Here is a 12,500-nt window from a genome sequence, read left to right on the forward strand (position 1 = left end):
AGAAAGAGCCCGCATGGAAACTTGGAGACAGAAACTATGAAAATGGAAAGTTATGTGGTCCCTCGGTAGTAGTCCTGTCTCCAGACAGTCCTGAGGGACCCCAGGGAGGGAGAGAGAGGGGGAGAGGGAGAGAGGGAGTGGACGAGGGGGAACAGGAGGAGAGAGAGAGGGAGAGAGCAAGGGAGGGAGAGAGAAAGGGATTATCCCTCTGGAATTCAGTAATGATCATGTATAACGCAACATGACCAATCTTGGACATTAAGCCTGATTATAGAACTGGACCCAGGACCAGAGACAACCAGATGAGAATATTCTCCAATTAACACTGTGATCACTGTTTGGGGAACATAAAACAGATGAAGTACCAATAGAAGTTCTCTCTCAGACAAAGAAGTGCTACGTAGAACCAGTCGCCCCAATTGTGGAACCGACTGGAAAAGGTTCCAGATAGATCTTTTGAGGAGAGATCTAACCGTGAATTCAGAACCGAATGTGCTGAGTTAGACTGACTCAAACTGCTATAATTACGCCATCAGCAAGCACTCATCAGATGGAATTTATTAGGTGAAGTGTGTCATGGATTCTTTGTTAGGAGAACATCACATCATTCAGTATTAGTCTGTTGTTTTGGTATGCTCATTCTGTGTAATATTTATAGCAGCCTTACAACAGCTATAGGCTCCACAGAACTGATGACGCACTCCACAGTCAGCTCCTGAATGGGCCGCTATTTTGAGGCGACTGTGTTCCACTGCTCTGGGAGCTATACGGTTACTACTGTAACCCTGACTCTACGGCTGTGGCTCACTGCTCCCAATAATACTAATCAGATTAGGCCTACAGGAGAGTTTCCCAAAACAGGCGGATTTCAATGATTGAATGAATGAATGCCTTGATTGTCTCTATGCAACCATGCGCTCAGACCCGGAATCATTATTCACTCATTCACATGCTCATTTATTCTATGTTATCTCTGGCCACATACCGTTCCTGTGAAACAATGCCTTTGCATTTGATTAATTAAGTCTTTATTGTCAATTAAGTCTTTATTGTCAATCCAATAACACACTGCTGAAACTACGAATGACTGGAATAAACCAGACATCTTTGATGCCACTGGGCATGTCCATAATGTCAAAAACCAGATCACATACTTTCCATACCACAGTTTCCATATAACTACAGTCTGTCCGGATCACCATATTTGGGGCAGCGTGCTCCGCCAGTGAACACATCGCAGGCCAGCTCAGATGTAAGGGAGGTGGAGTTTAGTGAGTCATGAGTGAAAATTCCGACGGTCTCAAATCCAAACTCTGGTATAAAAGCCGTGTCTGTCCGCTGCACAGCATCTGACTGACTGACCTCTCGTCTCCGCGGAAGGAGTAAACGGTCTAACCGAATAAATCAAACGTTATCTGCAGCAGTAGAAACTGTCGTATCATTTTACAACCTTGGGATTTATGTTAACATGGCCAAGATGGATTTATCAAAGTCTTTCCTCTGCCTCGGAACGATGCTCTGCGCGCTGGCGTTCATCGACGGAGCAGCGGGTGAGTTTGCGTAGTTTTAACCAGACAGTGGCAGCCTAGCTGTAGCCTACCAATGCCTAAGACTGCACATTCTCGTCATTCAACTTTGGCTCAATCAGACACACTGACTCTGTGCAGAAGACATATTCACATTTACTGTTACATGGGTTATGTCTATATATACATGTCCTGTATATGTTTTATAATCCAAATTACATTTTTTAGCCGTTTTAATTGAATTGACCAGAATACAATACAGTACAATACAATAGAACAGAATATAATGCAATACAATCCTATGCAATAGACTGAAAAGAACAGAACACAACGCTGGTGTGTATGTATATGACCTCTAACTCTATCTCTGGCCTGGTTGTGCAGGTGAGGACTTCTTCCCTCGAGCCTCAGACCTCAGATGGCTCTCCTTCAACTTCAAGACCATCCTGATGTGGGGACCCAAACCCTCCAACTACTCCTACACTGTCGAGTTCTCACAGTGAGTACTAGGCCTACACAAAAACAAATAACACGGTGAACCATTTGTAATAAAAGCAGAACCAACTGATTCAGATGGAAACTTTTTCAGCTATGCAAGGTGTTGTTTAGAACTGTAGGGCCTACGTGTTTTTAACACGCAGGCATGCGCACGCACACCTATTCTGACCCTGCTGTGTTCACCAGGGTGGGCGAGGACAGGAAGAGGAACCCTCACTGCATCCAGAGCTCCGCCACAGAGTGTGACCTCACCAACGAACTCCAATCCCTGGACGCCGAGTACTCGGCTGACGTCCTATCAGGGCCCTTACCTGGTGTGACCTCTGACCTGGTGGAGTTTCCGCACACAAGGGCACCCAGATTCAACCCCTACAAAAACAGTGAGTGATGATAATAATAATAATAATAATAATTTGTATTTATATAGCGTCTTTCCAGATGCTCAGTGCATTCCATATGTTAAAGTGCTCAAATATGCTACAGTATTTGTGTGGTTGTCCTCCCGTCCATCTGCTCTGCTGTTCTCTGTGTCCACCCTTCACTACATCGGGTCAGACACCCCCGTACTCACCCTCGTTACCCCCTCCTCCCCCCAGCCCAGATCGGCAGGGCCCAGTTCCGCCTGGAAATGATGGAGGACAAAACCAGCGTCAAGGTGCTGATCAGCGACCCCCTCACCCCCCTCCGTAGGGACGGGAGGCTGCTCACCATCAGAGACGTCTTCCAACAGGACCTCCAGTACAAGATCATCTACAAGAAGGCTGGGAGCACAGGAGAGGTGAGGCACTGTTAATAGTATTCATGAGTTATGAGTGATGGTTAGGGTTAGCACCCACCTGGGGGATGGTTAGGGCTATGGTTCCACCTGGAAGCAAAAGCGTTCTCCCCTACAGGGAACCGTAGAACATAAAATAGCACCTTTTTTTTTTGAGAGTGGAAACTCAAGAGTGTGAGGAGAGCGTGAGAGTCGGCAGGCATTGCTAGGATGGTACCTGACAGTGTTCCCTCCCGTCCACCAGAGGACGCTGCTCTCTGGTCAGAGCCAGGTTTTGGTGGGGAATCTGGAAAAGGGAGAGAGCTACTGCTTCAGCATCGCGGCCAAGATCAAATCCAGAAGCAGCCTGGGGCAGTGGGCTGTACAGCAGTGCTCACCTGGGAGGAAGAACAACATCATCCAGGGTAAGAGGACACACACACGCGCACACACACGCACACACGGACACGCATACAGACACATACATGGACGAACACATATGTATGCAGACTCACACACATGCACACACACATACACTCTTTGTTATTGTAGCCTATCTGTCTCATTTTGTCTCACTCAAAGACACATGCGCACACATATAGAGTACTGTACATACACACGCGCACGCACACACACACACACACACACACACACACACACACACACACACACACACACACACACAGTCGACGAGAACGTCTTTATTTGACGGGGTTCCAGCATTTAATCCATCTTTCTCTCTCCATTGCGTTCCTCAGACCTCAGCATTGGGGTGCTAGCGGGAGCCATCTTCATCATGGCGATCTTCCTCATCCTCCTCATCACTCTGCTGGTGCTGTGCTGTAGAAGTTGCTGCGGCAAACAGGCCAAGACGGACAGCAAGGAGGACCTGGCCGTGACACCCGTCTAGAGTGGTGTGTGTGTGTGCTTGCGTGCGTGAGTGCGTGCATGTGTGTGTGTGTGTTACCAAGGGTACAACTTGACTGGATCAAGTCTCTCAAAAGGAGGGAGCAGTGCTTCCAAACATTTTGCACAAAGATGTCCAACACTGGATTCTGGTCTCTGTGAAGTGAAGTCCAGTCAGACTGTGAATGTGTCCCAGACCTAAGATGGACGTCTATAATCTAATGTTGTTTCCATGGAAATCAGCAGCTGGTTCTGTTCTGATGAGAAATCCTACCAGTACTTTGCTGTAGGCCTACGAGTGAATGATGACCAGGGGCGTTTCATATGTATTATTATTTATTAATATATTTTATTTTTCCACTGCACTATTAAAGAATGGAAAATATGATGTTGATTTGATACTTTGAAATCATATTTATTTATATCTATATTTTGGGAGTTTTGTATTTATTTTTTCTAAGGAGTATGGTGTGTGTGTGTATCTATTGTGTTGAATAGAATGTGTAGAGAATGAGGATTTTGTAGTCTGCTTCATAATGCGAGGTATGAAAGTGATTACTTGTGGCTCATGCAATTCATGATGTCCTTCAGGTACGAAACTGTTTTACTTTTGATAATAAAATGCTGAAAAAATAAATACAACGTGTCTGTTGACCGTGTTCCTATCTTGCAGCCCACTGAGAAGGTTTATAGTTGTGTAGTGCCACCTGAGGGTCTAGTCTATGAAACTGCACTGAACTCAGTTTCTACAGCTCTATGTAACAACATAATACAATCAAATCAAGCTTTATTTATATAGCGCATTTCATACACAGAGGCAACACAATGTACTTTAGATTGAGCAATGGGAGGATGGGCATAGGTCCCACCCCTACATATTCCAGAGGGAAGCAAAAAAACAGTTTTGTCCCAGGGCCAGAAAAGTGAGCCAAAATTCTTCCCTGACCTCTCGCAACGAGACGAAGCTCCTGGAAAATGTTTGTCTATTGGCTAAGAACATATACAGAGCAGTAAACATGGTCTAGATACTTCATAAGAGAGACATGACTAACAGGAGAGTGCATAAATAGTTACATAATGGTTGAGGTTCCCCAGTGTTCTCCTTCAGTGGGAAGATACAGTCACAGCCATATGTTATAGCGGACATCATAACTGCCACAGCAGTTACTAGAGTAACTTCTTGAGCATTGGAACTGAACATGTACAATACTTTATCAGTTGGTCAATGTTATATTTTTTGCAGCTATGAAACGTGAGGATGAGCTACAGCAGTATTTGAGCAAACATTACAGGATATGACTTCTGAATGATAAGATTCTTTGTTTCACACACACACACACACACACACACACACACACACACACACACACACACCGCTACAATGATTAATTTCACTTTTGCCTCCTGAGTTCCTGTAAATCACAATAAGGGCTGTTGTATCCCAGAAACCATTTCCCCACTTCCTGTCCAATCAGAGTTGGAGGGGAGTGACCGAGGGGTCATATAGCAGCATTAAGGTGCTGCCCTCCAGGTATAAATCTGCCTCAGATGGCTGGTCCAACACTCTGCTCCAACGGACTCAACGCAACGCTGACACTAGCGACTGCACTTCTGGATCCAGCGGTCAACCATGTCGACCGAAAAGCTGATGCAGGACTCTCTGGATGAGCTGAGTGCAAATGAGCCGAGGAGATTTAAGACGCTGACCCAAGATCTGCGTTTCCCCTTCCCTCACATCCTCAAACCTGATCTGGAGGATGCCGGCCAACAGGACACAGTGGACAGGCGAGTGAGAGACTTTCATAAAAACACTCTGGAGAGAGTAAACCAGCAGGATGTTGCTTTCCAGATATTTGTCTACAAACAAAACAATCTATATTCAGGACTAGACCACATTAGAGAGCTGCTCACATCAAAATACACGTTTCTAGATCTTTTTACTCCTGACATTTTAGTTTTTACAGACAATTAGGAAGCCTGATTATTTATTTTTTTTAGTTCTTTTGCACTGTTTTTTATGTTGATGTATCTGTTGTGTTGTTTTTGTATCATATGTCTGAAATTGAGCATGCTGTTATTAACATGTATTCCTTTTATATATTTATAGATCTAACTTGATTCTAACCTTATTTCAGCCATGAAAGAGAAGAGAAAAGCTCTATGAGACAAGACAGCTCCCATCCTAGAGAAGTGTTTCTACTGTGCTCAGTGTTGGGCTGATCACCTCCCTGAAGATGAAGAATATGAAGATATAGAAGTTGAAGGTGACCAATATGCAAACCCAAAACACAGGCCATCACTGTCCTCCACTCCTCCACTCCATCAGACACCCAGGAAGAAAACTAAACTCAGCGCCGCCCTCACAGAGGTCTGTTTTCCATGTTGGGGAGCCACAAGTTCTGTGTGTCCTGTCTACATGTGTCCTGTCTACATGAGTCCTGTCTACATGTGTCCTGTCTACATGAGTCCTGTCTACATGTGTCCTGTCTACATGAGTCATGTCTACATGAGTCATGTCTACATGTGTCCTGTCTACATGAGTCCTGTCTACATGAGTCCTGTCTACATGAGTCCTGTCTACATGTGTCCTGTCTACATGAGTCCTGTCTACATGTGTCCTGTCTACATGAGTCCTGTCTACATGAGTCCTGTCTACATGAGTCCTGTCTACATGTGTCCTGTCTACATGAGTCCTGTCTACATGTGTCCTGCTAACATGTATTGACCCACTAATACATTCAACATAAATACTTTTTTCCCCATTATTATGCACCAATACACTTGTTTGAGTGGAACAGACAGGTCACCATAGCAAGAAGAGACACAGTCCAGAGATTGTCTCCAGAAATATATTAATGTAATTAATTTTACAGCAATATATTTTACAATGTCTATGTTAACAAAGGAACAAACCTATACATCTTCAATCCCCCTTAGAAAACAATAAAAGTCAAACGTGTAGTTAAAAAAGCAAACATAGGATACAGTTGTATTAAATCAACACTGAGGCAGCAACTGACCAGGTTCATTGTACAGTAGGTGAGATTTTGCATTTCTTTACAGTACCTCATACTGTACAATCCACAGACTGGTTAATCCAGACTAATGTGGATTTTTAGTACCATAGACTGATTTACAGTACACTCATACTGTAGATAGATACATATACACATCAGTGACTGTAGCTCAAGTTAAGTAACAAGTTTTAGGCAAGCATAAAAAGACTTTCAGACTTCAGCACTGACCCTTTCACAGAAGACCATTAACAAACTGTTGTTACTAATGGATAATAATAATACATTTGTGACGCATTTTTCATTTAAAAATCTCAGAGTGCTGAGACATCATGAGTAAGGCTAACCTCCTTAGTACAGTATCAGCTTCAAATCTCTCTCACTCTCGCACTCTCTCTCTCTCTCTCTCACACACACACACACACACAGACACACACACACACACGTAGAAGATTCATATAGTGCAGTTTCACTGAGACCCTGCTCTCTCTCTCGCCCCCCCCCCCACACACACACTCCCTCCATCTCAGTCTCTCCCTCTGCTCATCTCTCTCTTTCTCCAAAAATCTCTCTGTCTTTCCACATCCCTCTCTCATGTGCGTTGCAGCGCTTGGCATCTGTCATTAGGATCCAAACTCCACCGTCTCCTGGGTGATGGGTTTGAACTCGTAGTGGCCGCGCCCATCCATGTGCAGGTAGAACTGGGAGACGGGAAACAGAGGACGGACGTTAGAGAAAGAACTTCCTGTCCAACCCTCAAACCAGCCTTGTCCCAGAGCAGAGGAGACCAGCCAATCAAGAGTCAAGTTAAACCTACAGGAATCATCTTGCTCCTATACTTAGTACATTTAGTAAAACCACCATCTCACTCACGTGCACACGCGCGCGCACACACACACACACACACACACACACACACACACACACACACACACACACACACACACGTACACACACACACACACAGGATAGCTCAGGCCGTGGAGGAGAGACTCACCTCGTGGTGCTTCCACAGAGACTTCCGGTGAGAGACGGTGAACAAGGTGATCCCAACCTGAGAGGAGGACACCACCATTACACTGGTCCTATAGATGGAGGTGTACTGTCTGTGTGTGTGTGTGTGTGTTTGTGTGTGTGTGTGTGTGTGTGTGTGTGTGTGTGGTACATACCTTCCTACAGTGGCTATAGATGAAGTCCTCTACATCCACACTGACAGCGCTGGTGCACTCATCCAGGATGGCAAACTGAGGCTTATGGTAGAACAGCCTGGCCATCTGGGGGGGGGGAGAGAGAGAGGAAAGGAGGAGGAGGAGAGAGAGAGAGAGAGAGAGAGAGAGAGAGAGAGAGAGAGGAGGGAAAGAGAAAAAGATGTACAGCACATCTTAGTCCTGAAGGAGATGGAGGCTAAAAATGTATTTCTAACAATTCTGTTTTTGCTGTATAGAATTGAGGCCCAAAGGCCCGAGAAGCAGTTAACATAATTGTGTGTGTGTGTGTGTGTGTGTGTGTGCTGGTAAGCAGTGAAAGGTCACGGAGAGTGCAGTACGGATAGAACCAAGCATATAATAGGGTTAGGGAAGACAGGAGAAGAAGAGGTGGGAGTGGAGCACAGTAGATAAGTTTAATGAGCAGACGGGAACAGTTGGCAGCACTCCTAGAATTATATGAATGGGACATTTATCCACCAGGATGAGGTAATGCATGATCTCACGCGTGTTTATTTGTTATTATAAAGGAAACTGTCTCTGAGTGTATCTTTGTATTTTGACCCTTTCAACTGAGGGTTAGTTAGACTACCTGCAAGCTTGCAACTAGAAATGGTGCTCAGAGAGCACAGACCTCCGGCCCTGAATGCATGTTGTGACTCTGTGCACGGCAAAATTGAATGGGTTCTAAATGGGCCCATGTTACACCCCTTCGAGTTTCATGAAAAGCGGTCTGGTCGTTTTTGCGTAATCCTAGTCCAAAAAATGAATGGAGGTGAATGGCCGGCCTGGCTGTGTTCGGGCGGCTTGTGGACCAGCCCCGTGATTCGGATCCACTCCAGAATTTAATGAGTTGTTAGTTGGGGAATGCTACACCCCTCCACCAAGTTTCATGAAAATCAGTCTGGTAGTTTTAGCGTAAACCTGGTCTAAAAAATGAATGGAGGTGAATGGGCCGGTCATGTTTTTGTGTAATCCTGCTAACAGACAAACAAACGCACGCCACCGAAAACATTACCTTTCGCCCTGCGTGTTCGCTGGGGCAGAGGTAATACACCTGATCAAAAGTGCGTTGGTCTCCGGGATGTTTTTGTCACAGACTAGATTCCCATTCATCACACCGAGAAGGACATTCTGAGGTCCAGAATCTATCTTCTTCTCCGCACGCGCTCAGTCCTTACCACCATCCTCTGCTTCCCTCCGCACACGCTCAGTCCTTACCACCATCCTCTGCTTCCCTCCGCACGCGCTCAGTCCTTACCGCCATCCTCCGCTTCCCTCCGCACGCGCTCAGTCCTTACCACCATCCTCTGCTTCCCTCCGCACGCGCTCAGTCCTTACCACCATCCTCTGCTTCCCTCCGCACGCGCTCAGTCCTTACCGCCATCCTCTGCTTCCCTCCGCACGCGCTCAGTCCTTACCGCCATCCTCTGCTTCCCTCCGCATGCGCTCAGTCCTTACCGCCATCCTCCGCTTCCCTCCGCACGCGCTCAGTCCTTACCGCCATCCTCTGCTTCCCTCCGCACGCGCTCAGTCCTTACCGCCATACTCTGCTTCCCTCCGCACGCGCTCAGTCCTTACCGCCATCCTCCGCTTCCCTCCGCACGTGCTCAGTCCTTACCGCCATCCTCTGCTTCTCTCCCCCGCTGAGCACGTCCATCCAGTCCTGGACGCTGTCCCAGCTGCCCTCTCGCTCCAGGATGTGACCCAGCTGGACGTTATCCAGGTACTCCTTCAACACCTGGCACGGCACAGCATGGTTAGACACACACCCTGGGTGCACACACACACATGACCACACATACATACACACACAGACTGACTGACAGGTCACCTGGTCTGAGGTGCCCCTCCTCCTCTGGTCCACCACTGTGTCAGGGTAGATCACCTGGTCCCTCAGGGAGCCCAGCGTCATGTAGGGCCTCTGTACATAAACAGTACACACAGTCTATTGACATACCGTAAATCACCCAAAATAGTGGAAACAATAAGGAATGTTGGTTGGTGTGTTTTCATGTTCGGTCTTTGTCAAAAGCTACAAACGAGTTTGTATGTGATGTTTGTGTTTTCATGTTATGATATGATGTGTGTGCCGTGGTGACGGTAGAGATGAGGGGTGATTAATCAGACTCACTTGAGGAACGTAGAAGAGCTTCCCTCTCGCAGGCTTGGTCAGACGGCCTCCAAACAGAGGCCACAGCTGAGGAACACACGCACACACACACACACACACACACACACACACACACACACACACACACACGTTAGTGGAAAACTTGAAATAATCTCTCAATACCAATGCTGTTCCTTCCTAATCTATAGTTTGATGTGAGTCAGTGTTTGTAGTTTAATAATGGCTGGTCCATAGTGTTTAGTGTGTGTGTGTGTGTGTGTGTGTGTGTGTGTGTCTAATATACCATTGTCTAGTCTTGAGGGTTTAGTGTGTGTGTGTAGTACACTAGCGTCTAGTCTGTCTTTAGTGTGTATGTGTGTGTGTTCCACTGGCTCACCTCCCCCAGGATTCTGAACAGAGAGCTCTTGCCACAGCCGTTGGGACCACACACCAGCACGTTGGTGCCCGATCTCACCTGCAGGGGGAGACAGAGTATCATGTTACAGTACATAAAATGACTAGCTTGACTACAGTATAACCTTCACCAGCAGGGGGAGACAGAGAGGGGAGGGAGACCAGTCTGTCTGAACCATGCTGATCAGACCAAGTTCTTATCAGTTGCTGGTCTCACCTCGAAGCTGAGGTCTCTGATGAGGATATCTCCGTTGGGTGTGGCCAAGGGGGTGTGTTCAAATCTGACAGGTAGGGAGGGAGAGAGAGAGAGAGAGAGTGCGAGTGAATGGATAGACGAATGTGATGATGAATAAATGAATGCATGGGCTGATGCATGGATGAATGAATGAATGAATGAATGAATGAATGAATGAATGAATGAATGAATGAATGAATGAATGAATGAATGGATGAATGAATGAATGGATGAATGGATGAATGTGTCAGTGGTGTTCTTACTTGATGATGTTGTCCATGTTGATGATCTCACCACTTCCTGGAACCAGCGGGATTCTGTCCTGGGACTCTTGGTCTGATAACAACATAACACAGATATGTCAACAACAACAACACAAACATGTCAACAACAGCATAACACACTGTATCTATTTGTTACAAGGTGTGTCTACTTGCCCTCTATTGATGGCTGAGTAGACAGTCACTAACAAACAGCAGCTATATCTGTTATCAGGACAGCAGCAGCCAGAAAAGGACACACAGACAAGGACGGACACACACACACACACACACACACACACACACACACACACACACACACACACACACACACACACACACACACACACACACACACACACACACACACACACACACACACACACACACACACACACACACACACACACACACCTTTGTTTAGCTGTGCCACCATGGTCCTCTCATATTTCCCAGAGTTCAGATCTTTCAGGACATGCATTATCTCTGTTATACGAGTCGTGAACCTGGAGAGAGCAGAGAGTTAGAGAGAGGAGGAGGAGGGGAGGAGGAGAGGAGTAGGTGGAGGAGAGGAAGGATGGTGGAGAGGAAAGAGAGGGGGGACTGATGGAGAGAGCACTGTCGTTTACCCGGAGAGTCTGGTCATGTCCCGGCCGGCCAGGACGATCCTGCCCAGAGCCTGGGACATGCTGAGCAACATTCGACCGCTCTGGTAGTAGTCCTGGGGTGGGGGCGGGGGGGGGGGGGGGTCGAGGAAGGAAGGAGGGAAAGGTAGATCAGCTAGAGAGGAAAAATGGTCTAGCTGAAGATGAATGATAAACTTCACAGACACACACACGGCCACTTCACAAACGGACACGCCCACTTCACAGACACAGACACACCCACTCACCTCTAGCAGCTCGGCGTGCGTGCTGTGCAGGTGACGGGGGTGGGCTTGGTTTAGAAAGGGTCTGCTGACCACCAGGTAGCCAACCACGGTGGCGATATCTACAGAGGGAGGGGCCGCGCGGTCAGTCAAGCGTTCTACAGGCACAAGGGTTTATCACACCGTTACAGGTGGGGTTCAAACCCGCAACCTTCCGCGTGAGAGGCCAAGCACGACCGCTAGACCAAAGAGAAATTCCCCAAAGGCCGATACTCAGGTTCCTACCGTCCTCCAGTCGGCTGGCGCGCTGCTGCTCATATTATGGGATGTTAACAGTTAATCAACTATCGATTAATTGCCGATAAGAATAAGATTTGGTTACTCTTGTTTATGGAACAGAACTTTTTTTTCTTGAACGAACATTATCAACGGGAGTTGCGTGAAATGTAATCATGATTTAAGGTCTGACTGCACATGAGGGCGCCACGCCATGTAGTGAAGGCTTATTGGGATGCTGGGAAATTTCAACGACACAGTGGAAAAAGACACAAAAATGAAGTGAGCAAAGCTCAGTCCAGTGCGGGACGTTCTTATCAATTAATCGACTATTGTGTGTTAAGGTTAACAGTTGTCGATTAATGAAATTCCTTGAAATGTGCAACCCTAGCTCATATTAAAACTAGTCAATCACCAAAGGGAGGAGGAAA

The 12,500-nt window shown here is 46.6% G+C and overlaps 2 protein-coding genes across 2 annotated transcripts in view; one reads left to right on the forward strand and one right to left on the reverse strand.

The window, feature by feature from the left end:
* Positions 1 to 1,436: 1,436 nt before the first annotated feature.
* LOC311316379 (tissue factor-like) lies at positions 1,437 to 3,688 on the forward strand (the record flags this gene model as incomplete). Its single annotated transcript, XM_084447220.1, has 6 exons — positions 1,437 to 1,550; positions 1,911 to 2,025; positions 2,211 to 2,404; positions 2,621 to 2,802; positions 3,044 to 3,203; positions 3,537 to 3,688. Exons 1-6 carry the CDS (start codon positions 1,469 to 1,471, stop codon positions 3,686 to 3,688), a joined length of 885 nt encoding a protein of 294 aa, XP_084303346.1. The 5' UTR covers positions 1,437 to 1,468.
* Positions 3,689 to 7,239: 3,551 nt separating this feature from the next.
* The window catches only part of LOC311316458 (ATP-binding cassette sub-family D member 3-like), a gene marked incomplete at its 5' end in the record, with an annotated part of 10,215 nt that continues 4,954 nt past the window's right edge, over positions 7,240 to 12,500 (reverse strand). Inside the window, 12 exons of the mRNA XM_084447313.1 lie at positions 7,240 to 7,399; positions 7,696 to 7,752; positions 7,868 to 7,972; positions 9,525 to 9,644; positions 9,738 to 9,827; positions 10,038 to 10,103; positions 10,414 to 10,491; positions 10,648 to 10,711; positions 10,929 to 10,987; positions 11,326 to 11,431; positions 11,555 to 11,646; positions 11,818 to 11,915. Coding sequence (XP_084303439.1) covers positions 7,322 to 7,399; positions 7,696 to 7,752; positions 7,868 to 7,972; positions 9,525 to 9,644; positions 9,738 to 9,827; positions 10,038 to 10,103; positions 10,414 to 10,491; positions 10,648 to 10,711; positions 10,929 to 10,987; positions 11,326 to 11,431; positions 11,555 to 11,646; positions 11,818 to 11,915 — 1,013 coding nt within the window. The 3' untranslated portion in view covers positions 7,240 to 7,321. The remainder of the gene's footprint in view (positions 7,400 to 7,695; positions 7,753 to 7,867; positions 7,973 to 9,524; positions 9,645 to 9,737; positions 9,828 to 10,037; positions 10,104 to 10,413; positions 10,492 to 10,647; positions 10,712 to 10,928; positions 10,988 to 11,325; positions 11,432 to 11,554; positions 11,647 to 11,817; positions 11,916 to 12,500) is intronic.

This window comes from Borostomias antarcticus (genome assembly GCF_949987555.1).
Source record: "Borostomias antarcticus genome assembly, chromosome: 12".
NCBI classification, from domain to species: domain Eukaryota; kingdom Metazoa; phylum Chordata; class Actinopteri; order Stomiiformes; family Stomiidae; genus Borostomias; species Borostomias antarcticus.